This window comes from Oncorhynchus kisutch, linkage group LG13, assembly GCF_002021735.2.
Source record: "Oncorhynchus kisutch isolate 150728-3 linkage group LG13, Okis_V2, whole genome shotgun sequence".
Lineage (NCBI taxonomy): Eukaryota > Metazoa > Chordata > Actinopteri > Salmoniformes > Salmonidae > Oncorhynchus > Oncorhynchus kisutch.
In genome coordinates, this window is record NC_034186.2 from 4,528,760 (window position 1) to 4,556,036 (window position 27,277).

Here is a 27,277-nt window from a genome sequence, read left to right on the forward strand (position 1 = left end):
CCTGTTCGACCCTCCATTTCCTGTAGTACACGATCAGCTCATTTGTCTTGCTCACATTGAGGGAGAGGTTGTTGTCCTGGCACCACACGGCCAGATCTCATCGTTCTCGGTGATCAGGCCTACCACTGTTGTGTCATCATCAAACTTAATGATGGTGTTGGAGTCGTGCCTGGCCGTGCAGTCTTGGGTGAACAGGGTCAACACTGGGGACCCCTCAGGGGTGCGTGCTTAGTCCCCCGACTAAGCACGCACCCCTGAGGGCTCCCCAGTGTTGACGATCAGCATGGTGGATGTGTTGTTACCTACCCTTACCAACTGGGGGCGGCCCGTCAGAAAGTCCAGGATCCAGTTGCAGAGGGAGGTGTTTAGTCCCAGGGTCCTTAGCTTAGTGATGAGCTTTGTGGGCACTTTGGTGTTGAATGTTGAGCTGTAGTCAATGAATAGCATTCTCACATAGGTGTTCCTTTTATCCAGGTGGGAAAGGGCAGTGTGGAGTGTGATTGAGATTACGTCATCTGTGAATCTGTTGGGGCAGTATGCGAATTGGAGCTGGTCTAGGGTTTCCGGGATGATGATGTTGATGTGAGCCATGACCAGCCTTTCAAAGCACTTCATGGCTACAGACATGAGTGCTACAGTGCGGTAATAATTTAGACAGGTTACCTTCGCTTTCTTGGGCACAGGGACTATGGTGGTCTGCTTGAAACATGTAGGTACTACAGATATGGTCAGGGAGAGGTTGAAAATGTCAGTGAAGACACTTGCCAGTTGGTCCGTGCATGCTTTGAGTACACGTCCTGGTAATCCGTCTGGCCCCACGGCTTTGTGAATGTTGACCTGTTTTTAAAGGTCTTGATCACATCGGCTACAGAGAGAGTGATCACACAGTCGTCCAGAACAGCTGGTGCTCTCATGCATGCTTCAGTTTTGCTTGCCTCGAAGCGAGCATAAAAGGCATTTAGCTCGACTGAAAGTCTCGTGTCACTGGGCAACTCGCAGCTGGGTTTGATTTGAAGTCAATAATAGTTTGCAAGCCCTGCCACATCCAACAATCGTCGGAGCCGGTGTAGTAGGATTCAATCTTAGTCCTGTATTGCCACTTTGCCTGTTTGATAGTTTGTCGGAGGGCATAGCGGTATTTCTTGTACGCGTCCGGATAAGTGTCCCGCTCCTTGAAAGCAGCAGCTCTAGCTGTTAGCTCAGTGCTGATGTTGCCTGTAATCTATGGCTTCTGGTTGGGATATGTACGCACGGTCACTGTGGGAACGATGACATCGATGCACTTATTGAGTGTGTGCTAGCAAAACAGTCCTGTAGCTTAGCATCCGCGTCATCTGTCCACTTCCGTATTGAGTGAGTCACTGGTACTTCCTGCTTTAGTTTTTACTTGTAAGCAGGAATCAAGAGGATATAATTATGGTCAGATTTGCCAAATGGAGGGCGAGGGAGAGCTTTGTGTGTGGAGTTTTTCTTCATCTGGTTTTCTTCCACTGGTTGCACATGTGACATGCTGGTAGAAATTATGTAAAACAGATCAAGTTTGCCTGCATTAAAGTCCCCGGCCACTAGGAGCGCTGCTTCTGGATGAGCATGTTCCTGTTTGCTTATGGCCTTATACAGCTGGTTGAGTGTCCTTATACAGATGGTTGAGTGGCCTTATACAGCTCGTTGAGTGGCCTTATACAGCTCGTTGAGTGGCCTTATACAGCTCGTTGAGTGGCCTTATACAGCTCGTTGAGTGGCCTTATACAGCTCGTTGAGTGGCCTTATACAGCTCGTTCAGTGGCCTTATACAGCTCGCTGAGTGTGGTCTTAGTGCCAGCAGCGGTTTGTGGTGGTAAATAGACTACTACGAATAATATAGATGAAAACTCTCTTGGTAGATAGTGTGGTCTACAGCTTATCATGAGTTACTCTACCTCAGGCGAGCAAAACCTTGAGACTTCTTTAATATTAGACATCCCACACCAGCTGTTATTGACCCTTGCCCTTCGTCTTACCGGACGTAGCTGCTCTGTCCTGCACGGAAAACCAGCCAGCTCTATATTATCCGTGTCGTCGTTCAGCAACAACTCGGTGAAACATAAGATATTACCGTTTTTAATGTCCCGTTGGTAGAATAGTTTTAAATCGTAGATCATCCAGTTTATTTTCCAATGATTTTACGTTGGCTAATAGTACGGATGGTAGTGGTGGTTTACCTACCCGCACTCCTCCACCTTTTCCCCCGTTCTTTTCTTCACGCGAATGACGGGGATTTGGGCCTGGTCTTGAGAAAGCATTCTTCACATCGGACTCATATCAAGAAAACCTCTACATCCAATTTAAGATGAATAATCGCTGTTCTGAATCTCTGTTCCGTCATAATAGACGGTAGCAGTAATATTATGTACAAAATAAGTTGAAGAAAAACAAATAAAATAGCACAGTTGGTTAGGAGCCCAGTAAAACATAGAGAGGCCTTGTGCTATAACTGTACGTACCTCCACAGAGTACGACTTGCTATTGTCGTTATTACTGTCGTTGAACTTGGTGAAGAGGTCTTCACACATCTAGGGGGAGAAAGAAAGTAAAGGGTTTGCAGTGAACATTTATTATCAATTGATCAAATCAAATCAAATTGATTTATATAGCCCTTCGTACATCAGCTGATATCTCAAAGTGCTGTACAGAAACCCAGCCTAAAACCCCAAACAGCAAGCAATGCAGGTGTAGAAGCACCAATTGATAACTGGTCTATCTGTACAGGGACAGATACAAACACATTGACATGTTGAATAACACATTTATCCAATGAGCTTGCACTCATTTCCAACACCCTAGATGGGATTTGTGTAACATTACGTTGAGGTATGGAGAGCTAGGTGTGCGATTGGTCTGGAGTAGGGATGCAAATTTCCAGCTATCCTGGTTGGAGGATTCAAGGATTTGATGCTTATTCCATCCTGATTCTGGGAATCTTCCAACCAGGAAAACCAGGGATTTTTCTGGAATTTTGCAACCCTGGTGTTAGAGGTAACAGTATATGTTGTATACCAGAGGGATGATATCTGGGTAATGTAGCCCACTGAAATGTTGTAACCCTGGTAACAGTATATGTTGTATACCAGAGGGATAATTCCTTCCTGGTTCTTCAAGTCCGGCTTGCCCATCATGGTGTAGGACTTCCCAGATCCGGTCTGGCCATAGGCAAAGATACAGACGTTGTATCCCTCGAAGGCATGGAGCAGCATCTCCTCACCAATGTCCTTGTACACCTGCTGCTGGCCAGCAAAGTTGATGTCCTTGGGCTGTGGAGAGACAATTATCCATGGTGAGTCAGGTAACCATTCATATTGACCATCTTCAAGTAGAGTCAGGCAACCATTGAAATTGACCGACACGTTGGTGAAAAGATTCATTGAATTGTTTGTGGAGTGTTCTAGAATACCAGCGTGCTGGAGTTTCTTTTTAAGGTCAACCAGGACATAACCAAGACACAACTACAAGGTTGATTCACTTGAAAATGAACCTGACTAAAAGTCCGGTTCAAGGCTGTTGTGCCTGTTCACACTAATCAGACTGTCTAATCAAAATCAGCATGTGTTGTGCTCCTCCCTGGGTGGTATGGTATCATACAGTACACAGATAGTCAGTCAGAGGTACAGGTACTTACCGAGGTATGTGACCAGTACGAGTAATCAAAGTTGAAGCTCTTGTTCTCTTTGGGCTGCTTGGGGTTGAGGATGGCTGAAAGACACGACGGAGAGAGAAAGAGGGGGGGGGGGGTAGAGTCAGGAGGAGGGTCAACAGGGTGAGAGAGTCGACCTGCTGTGTGAAACTAGATCTGGTCGCTGGGTCACCGATCGTCCAAATTAATGTCTGTGTCCCAAATGGCACCCTATTCCCTACATAGTACACTACTTTAGACCAGGAACCTATGGTGCCCTATTCCCTATATAGTACACTACTATTGAGGGAGGGAGGGAGGGAGGGAGGGAGGGAGGGAGGGAGGGAGGGAGGGAGGGAGGGAGGGAGGGAAAAGTGCTTAGTCTCTGGCTCACTGCTCCCATAAATGCACTTACAGACAGACTGTTCCCTTCTGGACAATTACAGAGTACAGACAGACGGTTAGCTTCTGGACAATTAGACAGACTGTTTCCTTCTGGACAATTAGACTGACAGACAGACTGTTTCCTTCTGGACAATTAGACAGACAGACTGTTCCCTTCTGGACAATTAGACAGACAGACAGACTGTTTCCTTCTGGACAATTAGACAGACAGACTGTTCCCTTCTGGACAATTAGACAGACAGACAGACTGTTTCCTTCTGGACAATTAGACAGACAGACTGTTCCCTTCTGGACAATTAGACAGACAGACAGACTGTTTCCTTCTGGACAATTAGACAGACAGACTGTTCCCTTCTGGACAATTACAGAGTACAGACGGTTAGCTTCTGTTATTTTCTGGAGCTCTGGGCTACTACTGAATGAATGGACACTGTCAGAACAGGCCTGTCTGTGTATTGGACTGAATGGACACTGTCAGAACAGGCCTGTCTGTGTATTGGACTGAATGGACACTGTCAGAACAGGCCTGTCTGTGTATTGGACTGAATGGCCACTGTCAGAACAGGCCTGTCTGTGTATTAGACTGAATAGACACTGTCAGAACAGGCCTGTCTGTGTATTGGACTGAATGGACACTGTCAGAACACTGCCCATTCCAATACATATGGACAGCGAATAAGGTTCATAGGGGAGAAGGACAAAAAAACCTGTTAGAATAATCACATTAGCCCTGTACGTAGTACGCATGCTCCAATGTATTGCTTCATTCTAAGTGCTAGTGTGGGGCGGCAGGTAACCTGGTGGTTAGAGCGTTGGGCTAGTAACCGAAAGTCGTTCTGCCCCTGAACGAGGCAGTTAACCCACTGTTCCTAGGCTGTCAATGTAAATAAGAATTTGTTCTTAACTGACTTGCCTAGTTAAATAAAGGTCAAATAAAATAAAAACAGCTAAAATAGTGTGGTGATTGGAAAGGAGCCAGATGTGAACCTAAGCTAACATTCTAGATTAGGCGTTGTGGAGCGATGTGAACCTAAACTAACATTCTAGATTAGGCGTTGTGGAGCGATGTGAACCTAAACTAACATTCTAGATTAGGCGTTGTGGAGCGATGTGAACCTAAACTAACATTCTAGATTAGGCGTTGTGGAGCGATGTGAACCTAAACTAACATTCTAGATTAGGCGTTGTGGAGCGATGTGAACCTAAGCTAACATTCTAGATTAGGCGTTGTGGAGCGATGTGAACCTAAACTAACATTCTAGATTAGGCGTTGTGGAGCGATGTGAACCTAAGCTAACATTCTAGATTAGGCGTTGTGGAGCGATGTGAACCTAAACTAACATTCTAGATTAGGCGTTGTGGAGCGCTGTGAACCTAAACTAACATTCTAGATTAGGCGTTGTGGAGCGATGTGAACCTAAACTAACATTCTAGATTAGGCGTTGTGGAGCGATGTGAACCTAAGCTAACATTCTAGATTAGGTGTTGTGGAGCGATGTGAACCTAAACTAACATTCTAGATTAGGCGTTGTGGAGCGATGTGAACCTAAACTAACATTCTAGATTAGGCGTTGTGGAGCGATGTGAACCTAAACCAACATTCTAGATTAGGCGTTGTGGAGCGATGTGAACCTAAACTAACATTCTAGATTAGGCGTTGTGGAGTGATGTGAACCTAAACTAACATTCTAGATTAGGCGTTGTGGAGCGATGTGAACCTAAACTAACATTCTAGATTAGGCGTTGTGGAGCGATGTGAACCTAAACTAACATTCTAAATTAGGTGTTGTGGAGCGATGTGAACCTAAACTAACATTCTAGATTAGGCGTTGTGGAGCGATGTGAACCTAAGCTAACATTCTAGATTAGGCGTTGTGGAGCGATGTGAACCTAAACTAACATTCTAAAATAGGCGTTGTGGAGCGATGTGAACCTAAGCTAACATTCCGGTCACAACTTGCAGGCTTGTTTTCGAGTTGCTGTGCGTTTTGTTGCTAACCTGTTTTGCTACCTGACAACTTTACGGTTTTCACTTTTTAATTACCGTTCATATATTTATTTACTTTTTCCTCAACTTTTTCACTCCGGACGCTTTATCTGGACACGATTCGTCAGGACCTCCAACAGCCGAAGCTAAGTAGTAACATTAACATGATGCCTTCTAATTGCAGCCGCTGTACTCGCCTTACAGCGAGGATAGCTGTGCTGCAAGCCCAGCTTCAGACGCAATCGTTAGGCAAGGGTAATTTCAGTGTAGGAAAGGATGAAATAGCGTCTGTGGCACCAGTAAGTACAGATAGTAGTGTAAATCCCCTGGCACAGTCCCCGCAGCCGGACAACTTTCTCACGGTTTCTGGAAGGAAATGCTGTAGGAACGCTCAACCGGTGTCGCTCATTCAGCCGACAGAAACTTTCAACCGGTTTTCCCCATTAAGCAGCGGGTCGGAGTCAGAGGCCGATTCTTCTCTGGTCTCTACTCCTCCCGTTACGGGGTCTGAGACGCCGAAGCTTCCCACCATTAGCTCTGACAAATTGAAAACTCTAGTCATTGGCGACTCCATTACCCGCAGTATTAGACTTAAAGCGAATCATCCAGCGATCATACACTGTTTACCCGGGGGCAGGGCTACCGACGTTAAGGCTAATCTGAAGATGGTGCTGGCTAAAGCTAAAACTGGCGAGTGTAGAGAGTATAGAGATATTGTTATCCACGTCGGCACCAACGATGTTAGGATGAAACAGTCAGAAATCACTAAGCGCAACATAGCTTCTGCGTGCATATCAGCTAGAAAGATGTGTCGGCATCGAGTAATTGTCTCTGGCCCCCTCCCAGTTAGGGGGAGTGATGAGCTCTACAGCAGAGTCTCACAACTCAATCGCTGGTTGAAAACTGTTTTCTGCCCCTCCCAAAAGTTAGAATTTGTAGATAATTGGCCCTCTTTCTGGGACTCACCCACAAACAGGACCAAGCCTGACCTGCTGAGGAGTGACGGACTCCATCCTAGCTGGAGGGGTGCTCTCATCTTATCTACCAACATAGACAGGCCTCTAACTCCTCTAGCTCCACAATGAAATAGGGTGCAGGCCAGGCAGCAGGCTGTTAGCCAGCCTGCCAGCATAGTGGAGTCTGCCATTAGCACAGTCAGTGTAGTCAGCTCAGCTATCACCATTGAGACCGTGTCTGTGCCTCGACCTAGGTTGGGCAAAACTAAACATGGCGGTGTTCGCCTTAGCAATCTCACTAGGATAAAGACCACCTCCATTCCTGTCATTACTGAAAGAGATCATGATACCTCACATCTCAAAATAGGGCTACTTAATGTTAGATCCCTTACTTCAAAGGCAATTATAGTCAATGAACTAATCACTGATCATAATCTTGATGTGATTGGCCTGACTGAAACATGGCTTAAGCCTGATGAATTTACTGTTTTAAATGAGGCCTCACCTCCTGGCTACACTAGTGACCATATCCCCCGTGCATCCCGCAAAGGCGGAGGTGTTGCTAACATTTACGATAGCAAATTTCAATTTACAAAAAAAAAAATGACATTTTCGTCTTTTGAGCTTCTAGTCATGAAATCTATGCAGCCTACTCAATCACTTTTTATAGCTACTGTTTACAGGCCTCCTGGGCCATATACAGCGTTTCTCACTGAGTTCCCTGAATTCCTATCGGACCTTGTAGTCATAGCAGATAATATTCTAATCTTTGGTGACTTTAATATTCACATGGAAAAGTCCACAGACCCACTCCAAAAGGCTTTCAGAGCCATCATCGACTCAGTGGGTTTTGTCCAACATGTCTCTGGACCCACTCACTGTCACAGTCATACGCTGGACCTAGTTTTGTCCCATGGAATAAATGTGGTGGATCTTAATGTTTTTCCTCATAATCCTGGACTATCGGACCACCATTTTATTACGTTTGCAATTGCAACAAATAATCTGCTTAGACCCCAACCAAGGAACATCAAAAGTCGTGCTATAAATTCACAGACAACACAAAGATTCCTTGATGCCCTTCCAGACTCCCTCTGCCTACCCAAGGACGCCAGAGGACAAAAATCAGTTAACCACCTAACTGAGGATCTCAATCTAACCTTGCGCAATACCCTAGATGCAGTTGCACCCCTAAAAACAAAAAAAATGTCTCATAAGAAACTAGCTCCCTGGTACACAGAAAATACCCGAGCTCTGAAGCAAGCTTCCAGAAAATTGGAACGGAAATGGCGCCACACCAAACTGGAAGTCTTCCGACTAGCTTGGAAGGACGGTACCGTGCAGTACCGTAGAGCCCTTACTGCTGCTCGATCATCCTATTTTTCTAACTTAATTGAGGAAAATAAGAACAATCCGAAATTCCTTTTTAATACTGTCGCAAAGCTAACTAAAAAGCAGCATTCCCCAAGAGAGGATGACTTTCACTTTAGCAGTGATAAATTCATGAACTTCTTTGAGGAAAAGATTATGATTATTAGAAAGCAAATTACGGACTCCTCTTTAAACCTGCGTATTCCTCCAAACCTCAGTTGTCCTGAGTCTGCACAACTCTGCCAGGACCTAGGATCAAGAGAGACGCTCAAGTGTTTTAGTACTATATCTCTTGACACAATGATGAAAATAATCATGGCCTCTAAACCTTCAAGCTGCATACTGGACCCTATTCCAACTAAACTACTGAAAGAGCTGCTTCCTGTGCTTGGCCCTCCTATGTTGAACATAATAAACGGCTCTCTATCCACTGGATGTGTACCAAACTCACTAAAAGTGGCAGTAATAAAGCCTCTCTTGAAAAAGCCAAACCTTGACCCAGAAAATATAAAAAACTATCGGCCTATATCGAATCTTCCATTCCTCTCAAAAATTTTAGAGAAGGCTGTTGCGCAGCAACTCACTGCCTTCCTGAAGACAAACAATGTATACGAAATGCTTCAGTCTGGTTTTAGACCCCATCATAGCACTGAGACGGCACTTGTGAAGGTGGTAAATTACATTTTAATGGCATCGGACCGAGGCTCTGCATCTGTCCTCGTGCTCCTAGACCTTAGTGCTGCTTTTGATACCATCGATCACCACATTCTTTTGGAGAGATTGGAAACCCAAATTGGTCTACACGGACATGTTCTGGCCTGGTTTAGATCTTATCTGTCGGAAAGATATCAGTTTGTCTCTGTGAATGGTTTGTCCTCTGACAAATCAACTGTAAATTTCGGTGTTCCTCAAGGTTCCGTTTTAGGACCACTATTGTTTTGACTATATATTTTACCTCTGGGGATGTTATTCGAAAACATAATGTAAACTTTCACTGCTATGCGGATGACACACAGCTGTACATTTCAATGAAACATGGTGAAGCCCCAAAATTGCCCTCGCTAGAAGCATGTGTTTCAGACATAAGGAAGTGGATGGCTGCAAACTTTCTACTATTAAACTCGGACAAAACAGAGATGCTTGTTCTAGGTCCCAAGAAACAAAGAGATCTTCTGTTGAATCTGACAATTAATCTTAATGGTTGTACAGTCGTCTCAAATAAAACTGTGAAGGACCTCGGCGTTACTCTGGACCCTGATCTCTCTTTTGAAGAACATATCAAGACCATTTCGAGGACAGCTTTTTTCCATCTACGTAACATTGCAAAAATCAGAAACTTTCTGTCCAAAAATGATGCAGAAAAATTAATCCATGCTTTTGTCACTTCTAGGTTAGACTACTGCAATGCTCTATTTTCCGGCTACCCGGATAAAGCACTAAATAAACTTCAGTTAGTGCTAAATACGGCTGCTAGAATCCTGACTAGAACCAAAAAAATTGATCATATTACTCCAGTGCTAGCCTCTCTACACTGGCTTCCTGTCAAAGCAAGGGCTGATTTCAAGGTTTTACTGCTAACCTACAAAGCATTACATGGGCTTGCTCCTACCTATCTCTCTGATTTGGTCCTGCCGTACATACCTATACGTACGCTACGGTCACAAGACGCAGGCCTCCTAATTGTCCCTAGAATTTCTAAGCAAACAGCTGGAGGCAGGGCTTTCTCCTATAGAGCTCAATTTTTATGGAACGGTCTGCCTACCCATGTCAGAGACGCAAACTCGGTCTCAACCTTTAAGTCTTTACTGAAGACTCATCTCTTCAGTGGGTCATATGATTGAGTGTAGTCTGGCCCAGGAGTGGGAAGGTGAACGGAAAGGCTCTGGAGCAACGAACCGCCCTTGCTGTCTCTGCCTGGCCGGTTCCCCTCTTTCCACTGGGATTCTCTGCCTCTAACCCTATTACAGGGGCTGAGTCACTGGCTTGCTGGGGCTCTCTCATGCCGTCCCTGGAGGGGGTGCGTCACCTGAGTGGGTTGATTCACTGTTGTGGTCATCCTGTCTGGGTTGGCGCCTCCCCCCCCTTGGGTTGTGCCGTGGCGGAGATCTTTGTGGGCTATACTCAGCCTTGTCTCAGGATGGTAAGTTGGTGGTTGAAGATATCCCTCTAGTGGTGTGGGGGCTGTGCTTTGGCAAAGTGGGTGGGGTTATATCCTTCCTGTTTGGCCCTGTCCGGGGGTGTCCTCGGATGGGGCCACAGTGTCTCCTGACCCCTCCTGTCTCAGCCTCCAGTATTTATGCTGCAGTAGTTTATGTGTCGGGGGGCTGGGGTCAGTTTGTTATATCTGGAGTACTTCTCCTGTCCTATTCGGTGTCCTGTGTGAATCTAAGTGTGCGTTCTCTAATTCTCTCCTTCTCTCTTTCTTTCTCTCTCTCGGAGGACCTGAGCCCTAGGACCATGCCCCAGGACTACCTGACATGATGACTCCTTGCTGTCCCCAGTCCACCTGGCCATGCTGCTGTTCCAGTTTCAACTGACCTGAGCCCTAGGACCATGCCCCAGGACTACCTGACATGATGACTCCTTGCTGTCCCCAGTCTACCTGGCCATGCTGCTGCTCCAGTTTCAACTTCCACCTGACTGTGCTGCTGCTCTAGTTTCAACTGTTCTGCCTTATTATTATTCGACCATGCTGGTCATTTATGAACATTGAACATCTTGACCATGTTCTGTTATAATCTCCACCCGGCACAGCCAGAAGAGGACTGGCCACCCCACATAGCCTGGTTCCTCTCTAGGTTTCTTCCTAGGTATTGGCCTTTCTAGGGAGTTTTTCCTAGCCACCGTGCTTCTACACCTGCATTGCTTGCTGTTTGGGGTTTTAGGCTGGGTTTCTGTACAGCACTTTGAGATATCAGCTGATGTACGAAGGGCTATATAAATAAATTTGATTTGATTTGATTCTTGTGTTGTGTCTTGCGTTGTGTCTTGCGTTGTGGAGCGATGTGAACCTAAACTAACATTCTAGATTAGGCGTTGTGGAGCGATGTGAACCTAAACTAACATTCTAGAATAGGCGTTGTGGAGCGATGTGAACCTAAACTAACATTCTAGATTAGGCGTTGTGGAGCGATGTGAACCTAAACTAACATTCTAGAATAGGCGTTGTGGAGCGATGTGAACCTAAACTAACATTCTAGAATAGGCGTTGTGGAGCGATGTGAACCTAAACTAACATTCTAGAATAGGCGTTGTGGAGCGATGTGAACCTAAACTAACATTCTAGATTAGGCGTTGTGGAGCGATGTGAACCTAAACTAACATTGTAGATTAGGCGTTGTGGAGCGATGTGAACCTAAACTAACATTCTAGATTAGGCGTTGTGGAGCGATGTGAACCTAAACTAACATTCTAGAATAGGCGTTGTGGAGCGATGTGCATTTGTTCTTCTATCATCCACTGCACTGCTGTAAACTTTTTGAATTGTCTTAATGTCTCGTGTGTGTGTGTGTGTGTGTGTGTGTGTGTGTGTGTGTGTGTGTGCTTCTCTTTACACAGTACTGTAATATGGGTTATATTCTGGGCAATATTTTAAGGTCTGTTCTCCACAACAAGGTCTGTTCTCCACAACAAGGTCTGTTCTTCACAACAAGGTCTGTTCTCCACAACAAGGTTTGTTCTCCACAACAGACAGACAGACCTTATATAGACCTTAATAGACCTTGTTGTGGAGAGACTTTGAGACCTTGACATGAGTCAGCTAAACATGAGTCAACTCATCATGAGTCAACTCATCATGAGTCACCTCAACATTAGTCACCTCAACATTAGTCACCTCAACATGAGTCACCTCAACTCAATGGATGAAATGACGAAGATAACCAGCCGGCTTGTTTTATGAAGTATTGTGTGGGGCGGCAGGGTAGCCTAGTGGTTAGAGTGTAGAGGCGGCAGGGTAGCCTAGTGGTTAGAGCGTTGGACTAGTAACCGGAAGGTTGCAAGTTCAAACCCCCAAGCCGACAAGGTACAAATCTGTCGTTCTGCCCCTGAACAGGCAGTTAACCCACTGTTCCTAGGCCGTCATTGAAAATAAGAATTTGTTCTTAACTGACTTGCCTAGTTAAATAAAGGTAAAATAAATAAAAATTGTTCACAGCACTAACTGTAAGGTACCTGTTTTATTCGGTGCATATGACTAAAAATGTGATTTGGTACCACTGCCCTATGTGGGGAGAGAGGTGAATTACTCAAACAATCAAAGTCACCATGACGTCACATTAGAGGAGATTGAATTTCAAGGAAATCTAACCAGGGCTGCAGTGGAGCAGGTTGAGAGCTTCTCCCTCTCAAAGGTTTTTTATCACTTCATCCTCACAATTTACCTTACAGTTAAATCCTTACTTACAAGCCCTTAACCAACAATGCAGAATACAACAGGTGTAGTAGACCTGACAGGAAGTGCTGAATACAACAGGTGTAGTAGACCTGACAGGAAGTGCTGAATACAACAGGTGTAGTAGACCTGACAGGAAGTGCAGAATACAACAGGTGTAGTAGACCTGACAGGAAGTGCTGAATACAACAGGTGTAGTAGACCTGACAGGAAGTGCTGAATACAACAGGTGTAGTAGACCTGACAGGAAGTGCTTTACTTACAAGCCCTTAACCAACAATGCAGAATACAACAGGTGTAGTAGACCTGACAGGAAGTGCTGAATACAACAGGTGTAGTAGACCTGACAGGAAGTGCTGAATACAACAGGTGTAGTAGACCTGACAGGAAGTGCTGAATACAACAGGTGTAGTAGACCTGACAGGGAAATGCTGAATACAACAGGTGTAGTAGACCTGACAGGAAGTGCTGAATACAACAGGTGTAGTAGACCTGACAGGAAGTGCTGAATACAACAGGTGTAGTAGACCTGACAGGAAGTGCTGAATACAACAGGTGTAGTAGACCTGACAGGAAGTGCTGAATACAACAGGTGTAGTAGACCTGACAGGAAGTGCTGAATACAACAGGTGTAGTAGACCTGACAGGAAGTGCTGAATACAACAGGTGTAGTAGACCTGACAGGAAGTGCTGAATACAACAGGTGTAGTAGACCTGACAGGAAGTGCTTTACTTACAAGCCCTTAACCAACAATGCAGTTAAAAAAAAGATAAGAATAAGAAATAAAAGTTACACGTAATTAAAGAGCAGCAGTAAAATAACAATAGCGAGACTATATACAGGGAGGTAACACTTCAGAGTCAATGTGCTGGGGCACCGGGTAGTTAAAGTAATTGAGGTAATATGTACATGTAGGTAGAGTAATTAAAGTGACTATGCGTTGGTGATGTGGACACCAAGGAACACCAAGGAACTTGAAGCTCTCAACCTGCTCCACTGCAGCCCCGTTGATAAGAATGGGGGCGTGCTCTGTCCTCTTTTTCCTGTAGTCCACAATCATCTCCTTTGTCTTGATCACGTTGAGGGAGAGGTTGTTGTCCTGGCACCACACGGCCAGGTCTCTGACCTCCTTCCTATAGGCTGTCTCGTCGTTGTCCGTGATCAGGCCTACCACTGTTGTGTCACCTGCAAACTTAATGATGGTGTTGGAGTCGTGCCTGGCCGTGAAGTTATGAGTGAACAAGGACTACAGGAGGGGACTGAGCACGCACCCCTGAGGGGCCCCTGTGTTGAGGATCAGCGTGGCGGATGTGTTGTTACATACCCTTACCACCTGGGGGAGGCCCGTCAGGAAGTCCAGGATCCAGTTGAATAGGCAGGTGTTTAGTCACAGGGTCCTTAGCTTATTGATGAGCTTTGAGGGCACTATGGTGTTGAACGCTGAGCTGTAGTCAATGAATAGCATTCTCACATAGGTGTTCCTTTTATCCAGGTGAGAAAGGCCAGTGTGGGGTGCAATAGAGATTGCATCATCTGTGGATCTGTTGGGCCAGTATGGAAATTGGAGTGGGTCTAGAGTTTCTGTGATAATGGTGTTGATGAATATATGTTTCTCTTGTTTTGGTATGTTTTATTGCTGTTATTGGTCTGTTTAATAGTGTCGTGCTTAATCTAGTTCTGATCACATACGCTGTGCAGTTTTATAGTTTTTTTGACCAGCCTTTCAAAGCACTTCATGGCTACAGACATGAGTGCTACGGGTCTGTAGTCATTTAGGCAGGTTTCCTTAGTGTTCTTGGGCACAGGCACTATGGCGGTCTGCTTAAAACATGTTGTTATTACAGACTCGGACAGGGAGAGGTTGAAAATGTCAGTGAAGACACTTGCCATTTGGTCAGCTCATGCTCGCAGTACACCTCCTGATAATCTGTCTGGCCCTGCAGCCCTGTGAATGTTGAGCTGTTTAAACGTCTTACTCACATCGGCTGCGGAGAGCAGGATCACACAGTCTTCCGGAACAGCTGGTGCTCTCATGCATGTTTTGGTGTATTTTGCCTCGAAGCGAGCATAGTAGTTTAGCTCGTCTGAAAGGCTTGTGTCACTGGGCAGCTTTCAGCTGTGCTTCCCTTTGTAGTCTGTAATGGTTTGCAAGCCCTGCCACATCCGACGAGCGTCAGAGCCATTAGAGTTAGGGTTAAAGTCCCCCTCCCTGAAAGCAGCAGCTCTTCCCTTTAGCTCAGTGAGGATGTTGCCTGTAATCCATGGCTTCTGGTGGTGGTATGTACGCAGCTGTTCTATCCTGCCGGGGGAGCGTTGATAATGTCGTCGTTCAGACTCTGTGAAGATGTTACAGTTTTGAATGTCCCGTTGGTAGAGCAGGATCACACAGTCTTCCGGAACAGCTGGTGCTCTCATGCATGTTTTGGCTCAGCCATGACTCTGAAGATGTTACAGTTTTGAATGTCCCGTTGGGAGAGCAGGATCACACAGTCTTCCGGAACAGCTGGTGCTCTCATGCATGTTTTGGTTCAGTCATGACTCTGTGAAGATGTTACAGTTTTGAATGTGGTAGTTTAATCGTCCGCGTAGGCCATCGATTTTATTTATACCACAGATTATATATACGCACAGAGCAGCATCTGAGACAATACTCCTTCACAAAACTAGAGAAGTCTGGACCGGATGATCAAGGAGACGGATAAAAATACAATACACCTTTAAATATCTTCACAAAACATGTATACAGTGAACCCATAAAAACTCAGACCGCTACCCCAAGCACATCCTGTCACCACAGCAGCCTTAATCCACAGGCATGGAAACAAACACTAATCCTAACCCCTAACCCCTAACCCCTAACCCTAACCCCTAACCCTAACCCCTAACCCTAACCCCTAACCCTAACCCTAACACTAACCCTAACCCCTAACCCCTAACACTAACACTAACACTAACACTAACACTAACCCTAACCCTAACCCTAACCCTAACCCCTAACCCTAACCCTAACCCCTAACCCTAACCCTAACCCTAACACTAACCCCTAACCCTAACCCCTAACCCTAACCCTAACCCTAACCCTAACACTAACCCTAACCCTAACACTAACCCTAACACTAACCCTAACACTAACCCTAACACTAACCCTAACCCTAACACTAACCCTAACACAAACCATCACCCATCAAAAGGATGGATGATATCTTCATTTCTCTCACCTTCTCTCTGTGAGACATTCTATGAGCCTACTAATAGAGAGGTGGGCCCTCGTCAGGCGTAGTGCACTACCCAGGGAGTATGGTTCCCTTTGGGACGCAGACCAGCAATCTCAGATGGATCAATCCCAGTGAAATGAGATCCCAGCAGGGGTCACTCCGGTTTCCCTGGGGATGCTTTTAATCAACTATTTCCTGTGCCGGCAGGGCTCCAGTTCCTTACCAGCACAGACACAACGGTTCTCAGAGCTGATTCTGTACAATCAGTCTTCATGTTGTGTCCTCTCCTTTAAGTATACTTCAATAAACATTTAGCACAACAGACATTGGCAACCGACACTGTTTATTTGAACAAAGAGATACTATAATTCATGTTTTATATGTAATTCTATCCCAGTACGCACAAGAGGTTGAAAATAAAAAGATTAAAAAAAACAACAACATCTTTTCAGTCTTTTAAATGTATTTTGGCCAAAGGTTGCAAGATCAAATCCCCGAGCTGACAAGGTGAAAATCTGTTCTGTCCCTGAGCAAATTTGTTCTTAACTGACTTGCCTAGTTAAATAAAAGTACAATTAAACTAAATAGGATATAGTTTGGATAGTCTTCATAATCACTTTACAGTACAAAGTGCATCAATAAATAATGACCAGATTAACACCTGTGATTACACTATTTAGTCGCTCTTATGTAGCTATTGACTACGACATTTATCTAGTTTCCAAAAGTAGTTATTTTCAGCTGAAGGTAGTAAAAAGTAAAACAAGAAGATAGAAACAGACCATGTCTGGGAGACAGAAACAGACCATGTCTGGGAACTAGAAACAGAACATGTCTGGGAACTAGAAACAGACCATGTCTGGGAACTAGAAACAGACCATATCTGGGAACTAGAAACAGACCATGTCTGGGAACTAGAAACAGACCATGTCTGGGAACTAGAAACAGACCATGTCTGGGAACTAGAAACAGACCATGTCTGGGAACTAGAAACAGACCATGTCTGGGAACTAGAAACAGACCATGTCTGGGAACTAGAACAGACCATGTCTGGGAACTAGAAACAGACCATGTCTGGGAACTAGAAACAGACCATGTCTGGGAACTAGAAACAGACCATGTCTGGGAACTAGAAACAGACCATGTCTGGGAACTAGAAACAGACCATGTCTGGGAACTAGAAACAGACCATGTCTGGGAACTAGAAACAGACCATGTCTGGGAACTAGAAACAGACCATGTCTGGGAACTAGAAACAGACCATGTCTGGGAACTAGAAACAGACCATGTCTGGGAACTAGAAACAGACCATGTCTGGGAACTAGAAACAGACCATGTCTGGGAGACAGAAACAGACCATGTCTGGGAACTAGAAACAGACCATGCCTGGGAACTAGAAACAGACCATGCCTGGGAACTAGAAACAGACCATGTCTGGGAACTAGAAACAGACCATGTGTAGGAACGAGAAACAGACCATGTCTGGGAACTAGAAACAGACCATGTCTGGGAACTAGAAACAGACCATGTCTGGGAGACAGAAACAGACCATGTCTGGGAACTAGAAACAGACCATGTCTGGGAACTAGAAACAGACCATGTCTGGGAACTAGAAACAGAACATGTCTGGGAACTAGAAACAGAACATGTCTGGGAACTAGAAACAGAACATGTCTGGGAACTAGAAACAGAACATGTCTGGGAACTAGAAACAGACCATGTCTGGGAACTAGAAACAGACCATGTCTGGGAACTAGAAACAGACCATGTCTGGGAACCAGAAACAGACCATGTCTGGGAACTAGAAACAGACCATGTCTGGGAACTAGAAACAGACCATGTCTGGGAGACAGAAACAGACCATGTCTGGGAACTAGAAACAGACCATGCCTGGGAACTAGAAACAGACCATGCCTGGGAACTAGAAACAGACCATGTCTGGGAACTAGAAACAGACCATGTGTAGGAACGAGAAACAGACCATGTCTGGGAACTAGAAACAGACCATGTCTGGGAACTAGAAACAGACCATGTCTGGGAACTAGAAACAGACCATGTCTGGGAGACAGAAACAGACCATGTCTGGGAACTAGAAACAGACCATGTCTGGGAACTAGAAACAGACCATGTCTGGGAACTAGAAACAGACCATGTCTGGGAACTAGAAACAGACCATGTCTGGGAACTAGAAACAGACCATGTCTGGGAACTAGAAACAGACCATGTCTGGGAACTAGAAACAGACCATGCCTGGGAACTAGAAACAGACCATGTCTGGGAACTAGAAACAGACCATGTCTGGGAACTAGAAACAGACCATGTCTGGGAACTAGAAACAAACCATGTCTGGGAACTAGAAACAGACCATGTCTGGTAGACAGAAACAGACCATGTCTGGGAACTAGAAACAGACCATGTCTGGGAACTAGAAACAGACCATGTCTGGGAACTAGAAACAGACCATGTCTGGGAACTAGAAACAGACCATGTCTGGGAACTAGAAACAGACCATGCCTGGGAACTAGAAACAGACCATGTCTGGGAACTAGAAACAGACCATGTCTGGGAACTAGAAACAGACCATGTCTGGGAACTAGAAACAAACCATGTCTGGGAACTAGAAACAGACCATGTCTGGTAGACAGAAACAGACCATGTCTGGGAACTAGAAACAGACCATGTCTGGGAACTAGAAACAGACCATGTCTGGGAACTAGAAACAGACCATGTCTGGGAGACAGAAACAGACCATGTCTGGGAACTAGAAACAGACCATGCCTGGGAACTAGAAACAGACCATGTGTAGGAACGAGAAACAGACCATGTCTGGGAACTAGAAACAGACCATGTCTGGGAACTAGAAACAGACCATGTCTGGGAACTAGAAACAGACCATGTCTGGGAACTAGAAACAGACCATGTCTGGGAACTAGAAACAGACCATGTCTGGGAACTAGAAACAGACCATGTCTGGGAACTAGAAACAGACCATGTCTGGGAACTAGAAACAGACCATGTCTGGGAACTAGAAACAGACCATGTCTGGGAACTAGAAACAAACCATGTCTGGGAACTAGAAACAGACCATGTCTGGTAGACAGAAACAGACCATGTCTGGGAACTAGAAACAGACCATGTCTGGGAACTAGAAACAGACCATGTCTGGGAACTAGAAACAGACCATGCCTGGGAACTAGAAACAGACCATGTCTGGGAGACAGAAACAGACCATGTCTGGGAACTAGAAACAGACCATGTCTGGGAACTAGAAACAGACCATGTCTGGGAACTAGAAACAAACTAGAAACAGACCATGTCTGGAAACTAGAAACAGAACATGTCTGGAAACTAGAAACAGAACATGTCTGGGAACTAGACACAGACCATGTCTGGGAACTAGACACAGACCATGTCTGGGAACTAGACACAGACCATGTCTGGGAACTAGACACAGACCATGTCTGGGAACTAGACACAGACCATGTCTGGGAACTAGACACAGACCATGTCTGGGAACTAGACACAGACCATGTCTGGGAACTAGAAACAGACCTCGTCTGGGAGACAGAAATAGACCTCGTCTGGGAGACAGAAACAGACCTCGTCTGGGAGACAGAAACAGACCTCGTCTGGGAGACAGAAACAGACCTCGTCTGGGAGACAGAAACAGACCATGTTTGTCGATCACCCTGTTGAGCACTGACCACTTTAATGATGTTTGCATGCTGTCATATGTACCGTTGAAGTCGGAAGCCAAGTACATTTAAACTCAGTTTTTAGCAATTCCTGACATTTAATCTTGTTAAAAATTCCCTGTCTTAGGTCAGTTTATTTTAAGAATGTGAAATGTCAGAATAATAGTAGAGAATAATTTATTTCAGCTTTGATTTCTTTCATTACATTTCCAGTGGGTCAGACATTTACATAAACCAAATTAGTATTTGGTAGCACTGCCTTTAAATTGTTTAACTTTCAGGGAGCCTTCCACAAGCTTCCCACAATAAATTGGGTGAATTTTGGCCCATTCCTCCTGACAGAGCTGGATTCTAGGCCTCCTTGCTCGCACTCGCTTTTTCAGTTCTGCCCAAAACATGTTCTATAGGATTGAGGTCAGGGCTTTGTGATGGCCACTCCAATACCTTGACTTTGTTTTCCTTAAGCCATTTTGCCACTACTTTGGAGGTCTGCTTGAGGTCATTGTCCATTTGGAAGACCCATTTGTGACCAAGCTTTCACTTCCTGACTGATGTCTTGAGATGTTGCTTCAATAAATCCACATAATTTTCCAGCCTCATGATGCCATCTATTTTGTGAAGTGCACCAGTCCCTCCTGCAGCAAAGCACCCCCACAAAATGATGCTGCCAGCCCCGCACTTCATGGTTGGGATGGTGTTCTTCGGCTTGCAAGCCTCCCCCTTTTTCCTCCAAACATAATGATGGTCATAATGGCCAAACAGTTCTATTTTTGTTTCATCAGACCAGAGGACATTTCTCCAAAAAGTACGATCTTTGTCCCCATGTGCAGTTGCAAACCGTAGTCTGGCTTTTTAATTGTGGTTTGGAGCAGAGGCTTCTTCCATTGCTGAGCGTCAGGTTTAATCGACCTAGGACTCGTTTTACTGTGGAAAGAGAATGTGTGAATCTGTGAATATAGATACTAGTGTACCTGTTTCATCCAGCATCTTCACAAGGTCCTTTTCTATTGTTCTGGGATCGATTCAGAAGACCCCCCCATCATCTGTCATGATGTCTAGTCTAGTCAGAGGACCCTCCTCCCCCCCCCCACCTCATCTCTCATGATGTCTCATCTAGTCAGAGGACCCTCCTCCCCCCCCCACCTCATCTCTCATGATGTCTCATCTAGTCAGAGGACCCTCCTCCCCCCCCCACCTCATCTCTCATGATGTCTCATCTAGTCAGAGGACCCTCCTCCCCTCCCCACCTCACCTCTCATGATGTCTAGTCTAGTCTAGTCAGAGGACCCTACCCCCACCTCATCTCTCATGATGTCTAGTCTAGTCAGAGGACCACCCCCCCCACCTCATCTCTCATGATGTCTAGTCAGAGGACCCTCCTCCCCCCCACCTCATCTCTCATGATGTCTAGTCTAGTCAGAGGACCCCCCCCCCACTTCATCTCTCATGATGTCTCATCTAGTCAGAGGACCCTCCTCCCCCCCACCTCATCTCTCATCATGATGTCTAGTCTAGTCAGAGGACCACCCCCCCCACCTCATCTCTCATGATGTCTAGTCAGAGGACCCTCCTCCCCCCCACCTCATCTCTCATGATGTCTAGTCCAGTCAGAGGACCCCCCCCCCCCCCCCCCCCACCTCATCTCTCATGATGTCTCATCTAGTCAGAGGACCCTCCTCCCCCCCCACCTCATCTCTCATGATGTCTCATCTAGTCAGAGGACCCTCCCCCCCCCCCCACCTCATCTCTCATGATGTCTCATCTAGTCAGAGGACCCTCCTCCCCCCCACCTCATCTCTCATGATGTCTAGTCTAGTCAGAGGACCCCCCCCCCACCTCATCTCTCATGATGTCTAGTCAGAGGACCCTCCTCCCCCCCACCTCATCTCTCATGATGTCTAGTCCAGTCAGAGGACCCCCCCCCCACCTCATCTCTCATGATGTCTCATATAGTCAGACGACCCCCCCCCCCCCCCCCCCCCCCATCATCTCTCATGATGTCTCATATAGTCAGACGACCCCCCCCCCCCCCCCCATCATCTCTCATGATGTCTAGTCTAGTCAGAGGACCCTCCTCCCCCCCACCTCTGTTGGTAAAATTATGATTAAATGACTGAACAAATCATTTTAAATGGAACTGTAACTAAGTAAAACTTATACTCTGTTTTTGTATCTGATTGACAATATGAGTTCATAAGAAGGGATTGTGTGACACGGACAAGGAGTAATTAAAGTTAATGAACACCATTCCAACTAGGAAGAAACAAATGGGTTGTGGACTGTGTAAACACATAAGGTCGTTAACCTAGCGTTGAACCTACAGAAACCTTGGGGCTCTAGGTTTTTTAGATAAGACAGTGAGTGTATTTCTAGGTTTTCTGTTAATTAGAACTGTCAGCTCAGTGGTGATCGATAATGTTGAGGGGTCAAAAGTTATCTGGGAGTGTGTTAGTAAGTTAGAATGAACTTTTCACCTCACTTTGTCCCGGTCGAGAGGAGGGGATTCTGTTAAAGCAATGAAATGACGTCATGATCTGTAAATAAACTGTTGCTCGTGGTAACGTGGCAGCGCGCTCCGAGAATAAATTCTGTTACCTATCATTGAAAAGACTGGTCTCCGTCTATTTTATGCAAACAAGAATCTTACAAATTCTCATAAAATAGATTAAGGGTTTTCAATTAATGAAAGCACATTGGCATAATTAAATTACAGTAACACCTCTCATGATGTCTAGTCTAGTCAGAGGACCCTCCTCCCCCCGTCATCTCTCATGATGTCTAGTCTAGTCAGAGGACCCTCCTCCCCCCCACCCCATCTCTCATGATGTCTAGTCTAGTCAGAGGACCCTCCTCCCCTCCACCCCATCTCTCATGATGTCTAGTCTAGTCAGAGGACCCTCCTCCCCACCTCACCTCTCATGATGTCTAGTCTACGCAGAGGACCCTCCTCCCCACCTCATCTCTCATGATGTCTAGTCTAGTCAGAGGACCCTCCTCCCCACCTCATCTCTCATGATGTCTAGTCTAGTCAGAGGACCCTCCTCCCCTCCACCTCATCTCTCATGATGTCTAGTCTAGTCAGAGGACCCTCCTCCCCTCCACCTCATCTCTCATGATGTCTAGTCTACGCAGAGGACCCTCCTCCCCACCTCATCTCTCATGATGTCTAGTCTAGTCAGAGGACCCTCCTCCTCCCCACCTCATCTCTCATGATGTCTAGTCTAGTCAGAGGACCCTCCTCCCCCCCACCTCATCTCTCATGATGTCTAGTCCAGTCAGAGGACCCCCCCCCCCCCCACCTCATCTCTCATGATGTCTCATATAGTCAGACGACCCCCCCCCCCCCCCCATCATCTCTCATGATGTCTCATCTAGTCAGAGGACCCTCCTCCCCCACCTCACCTCTCATGATGTCTAGTCTAGTCAGAGGACCCTCCTCCCCACCTCATCTCTCATGATGTCTAGTCTAGTCAGAGGACCACCCCCACTTCATCTCTCATGATGTCTCATCTAGTCAGAGGACCCTCCTCCCCCCCACCTTATCTCTCATGATGTCTAGTCAGAGGACCCTGCTCCCCCCCACCTCATCTCTCATGATGTCTAGTCCAGTCAGAGGACCCCCCCCCCCCCCCCCCCCACCTCATCTCTCATGATGTCTCATCTAGTCAGAGGACCCTCCTCCCCCCCACCTCATCTCTCATGATGTCTAGTCTAGTCAGAGGACCCTACCCCCACCTCATCTCTCATGATGTCTAGTCTAGTCAGAGGACCCCCCCCCCCCACCTCATCTCTCATGATGTCTAGTCAGAGGACCCTCCTCCCCCCCACCTCATCTCTCATGATGTCTAGTCCAGTCAGAGGACCCCCCCCCATCATCTCTCATGATGTCTAGTCTAGTCAGAGGACCCCCCCCCCCCATCATCTCTCATGATGTCTAGTCCAGTCAGAGGACCCCCCCCCCCCACCTCATCTCTCACGATGTCTCACCTAGTCAGACGACCCTCCCCCCCCCCCCCCCCCCCCCCCCCCCATCATCTCTCATGATGTCTAGTCTAGTCAGAGGACCCTCCTCCCCCCCACCTCTGTTGGTAAAATTATGATTAAATGACTGAACAAATCATTTTAAATGGAACTGTATCTAAGTAAAACTTATACTCTGTTATTGTATCTGATTGACAATATGAGTTCATAAGAAGGGATTGTGTGACACGGACAAGGAGTAATTAAAGTTAATGAACACCATTCCAACTAGGAAGAAACAAATGGGTTGTGGACTGTGTAAACACATAAGGTCGTTAACCTAGCGTTGAACCTACAGAAACTTTGGGGCTCTGGGGTTTTTAGATAAGACAGTGAGTGTATTTCTAGGTTTTCTGTTAATTAGAACTGTCAGCTCAGTGGTGATCGATAATGTTGAGGGGTCAAAAGTTATCTGGGAGTGTGTTAGTAAGTTAGAATGAACTTTTCACCTCACTTTGTCCCGGTCGAGAGGAGGGGATTCTGTTAAAGCAATGAAATGACGTCATGATCTGTAAATAAACTGTTGCTCGTGGTAACGTGGCAGCGCGCTCCGAGAATAAATTCTGTTACCTATCATTGAAAAGACTGGTCTCCATCTATTTTATGCAAACAAGAATATTACAAATTCTCATAAAATAGATTAAGGGTTTTCAATTAATGAAAGCACATTGGCATAATTAAATTACAGTAACACCTCTCATGATGTCTAGTCTAGTCAGAGGACCCTCCTCCCCCCGTCATCTCTCATGATGTCTAGTCTAGTCAGAGGACCCTCCTCCCCCCCACCCCATCTCTCATGATGTCTAGTCTAGTCAGAGGACCCTCCTCCCCACCTCACCTCTCATGATGTCTAGTCTACGCAGAGGACCCACCTCCCCACCTCATCTCTCATGATGTCTAGTCTAGTCAGAGGACCCTCCTCCCCCATCATCTCTCATGATGTCTCATCTAGTCAGAGGACCCTCCTCCCCCACCTCACCTCTCATGATGTCTAGTCTAGTCAGAGGACCCTCCTCCCCCACCTCATCTCTCATGATGTCTAGTCTAGTCAGAGGACCCCCCCCACTTCATCTCTCATGATGTCTCATCTAGTCAGAGGACCCTCCTCCCCCCCACCTCATCTCTCATCATGATGTCTAGTCTAGTCAGAGGACCCCCCCCCCCCCCACCTCATCTCTCATGATGTCTAGTCTAGTCAGAGGACCCTACCCCCACCTCATCTCTCATGATGTCTAGTCTAGTCAGAGGACCCCCCCCCCCCACCTCATCTCTCATGATGTCTAGTCAGAGGACCCTCCTCCCCCCCACCTCATCTCTCATGATGTCTAGTCCAGTCAGAGGACCCCCCCCCCCCCACCTCATCTCTCATGATGTCTCATATAGTCAGACGACCCCCCCCCCCCCATCATCTCTCATGATGTCTAGTCTAGTCAGAGGACCCTCCTCCCCCCCACCTCATCTCTCATGATGTCTAGTCTAGTCAGAGGACCCTCCTCCCCCCCACCTCTGTTGGTAAAATTATGATTAAATGACTGAACAAATCATTTTAAATGGAACTGTAACTAAGTAAAACTTATACTCTGTTATTGTATCTGATTGACAATATGAGTTCATAAGAAGGGATTGTGTGACACGGACAAGGAGTAATTAAAGTTAATGAACACCATTCCAACTAGGAAGAAACAAATGGGTTGTGGACTGTGTAAACACATAAGGTCGTTAACCTAGCGTTGAACCTACAGAAACCTTGGGGCTCTAGGTTTTTTAGATAAGACAGTGAGTGTATTTCTAGGTTTTCTGTTAATTAGAACTGTCAGCTCAGTGGTGATCGATAATGTTGAGGGGTCAAAAGTTATCTGGGAGTGTGTTAGTAAGTTAGAATGAACTTTTCACCTCACTTTGTCCCGGTCGAGAGGAGGGGATTCTGTTAAAGCAATGAAATGACGTCATGATCTGTAAATAAACTGTTGCTCGTGGTAACGTGGCAGCGCGCTCCGAGAATAAATTCTGTTACCTATCATTGAAAAGACTGGTCTCCGTCTATTTTATGCAAACAAGAATATTACAAATTCTCATAAAATAGATTAAGGGTTTTCAATTAATGAAAGCACATTGGCATAATTAAATTACAGTAACACCTCTCATGATGTCTAGTCAGAGGACCCTCCTCCCCCCGTCATCTCTCATGATGTCTAGTCTAGTCAGAGGACCCTCCTCCCCCCCACCCCATCTCTCATGATGTCTAGTCTAGTCAGAGGACCCTCCTCCCCCATCTCTCATGATGTCTCATCTAGTCAGAGGACCCTCCTCCCCCACCTCACCTCTCATGATGTCTAGTCTAGTCAGAGGACCCTCCTCCCCACCTCACCTCTCATGATGTCTAGTCTAGTCAGAGGACCCTCCTCCCCCATCACCTCTCATGATGTCTAGTCTAGTCAGAGGACCCTCCTTCCCCTTCACCTCTCATGATGTCTAGTCTAGTCAGAGGACCCTCCTTCCCCTTCACCTCTCATGATGTCTAGTCTAGTCAGAGGACCCTCCTTCCCCTTCACCTCTCATGATGTCTAGTCTAGTCAGAAGAACCATACGTTACTTCGACAGTATTCTCTTGTGATAGACTTCTAGCATAATACTAGCCTGCACAAGCAACATTTGCTTCTAATTCCCAATATGACCCAAACTACGTATAAAGATTTGCCCACTGCTGTGCAGGTAAAACCTGGCAGGTGTCGGTGGTTTGACCCTGGTGTTGTTTTCATATCGCTACAGGGTTAGACCGGTCATCAGTAGACTATACAGTGGAGAAGTGTACTGTAGACTACAGCTCAGTCTACAAGTGACCCCTGTTGGCAGCTACCCAGAACCAGAAGGTGTCATGTAAACTGGGATGGGATGGGCCGCTCACAGCCAGCCAATTACCCAGCAGCTGATCTGAAAGAGCAACTGTGACTACTAAGTGTGAATTTTTAATTACTGTTTGCTACCAGACTCTACTCTAACCTGGTTTTATCACACCGAGGCAGTGGTGAAGCTATATCAGTCTCTGCTCTGGTGCTCTTTTTTCCATCTCGTTTCAGTCAATCTGGTTCTGGGTTTGTTTTGTGACACAGTAAACACAGAGGATGTGTTGAAGCTACAGCAGTCTGTTATATGACACAGTAAACACAGAGGATGTGTTGAAGCTACAGCAGTCTGTTATATGACATGGTAAACACAGAGGATGTGTTGAAGCTACAGCAGTCTGTTATATGACATGGTAAACACAGAGGATGTGTTGAAGCTACAGCAGTCTGTTATATGACATGGTAAACACAGAGGATGTGTTGAAGCTACAGCAGTCTGTTATATGACACAGTAAACACAGAGGATGTGTTGAAGCTACAGCAGTCTGTTATATGACACAGTAAACACAGAGGATGTGTTGAAGCTACAGCAGTCTGTTATATGACACGGTAAACACAGAGGATGTGTTGAAGCTACAGCAGTCTGTTATATGACACAGTAAACACAGAGGATGTGTTGAAGCTACAGCAGTCTGTTATATGACACAGTAAACACAGAGGATGTGTTGAAGCTACAGCAGTC

At 46.0% G+C, this 27,277-nt stretch overlaps 1 protein-coding gene across 8 annotated transcripts in view; it reads right to left on the bottom strand.

Annotated features, from left to right (window-relative positions):
- Window positions 1-27,277, bottom strand: part of kif1aa (kinesin family member 1Aa) — a 177,457-nt gene that overhangs the window by 125,274 nt on the left and 24,906 nt on the right. For all 8 annotated transcript variants that reach the window (XM_031838199.1, XM_031838198.1, XM_031838196.1 and 5 more), the window contains exons 3-5: window positions 3,656-3,729; window positions 3,108-3,290; window positions 2,484-2,552 (exon numbers count right to left, since the gene is read on the bottom strand). In XM_031838199.1, the coding sequence (XP_031694059.1) occupies window positions 2,484-2,552; window positions 3,108-3,290; window positions 3,656-3,729 (326 nt within the window). The remainder of the gene's footprint in view (window positions 1-2,483; window positions 2,553-3,107; window positions 3,291-3,655; window positions 3,730-27,277) is intronic.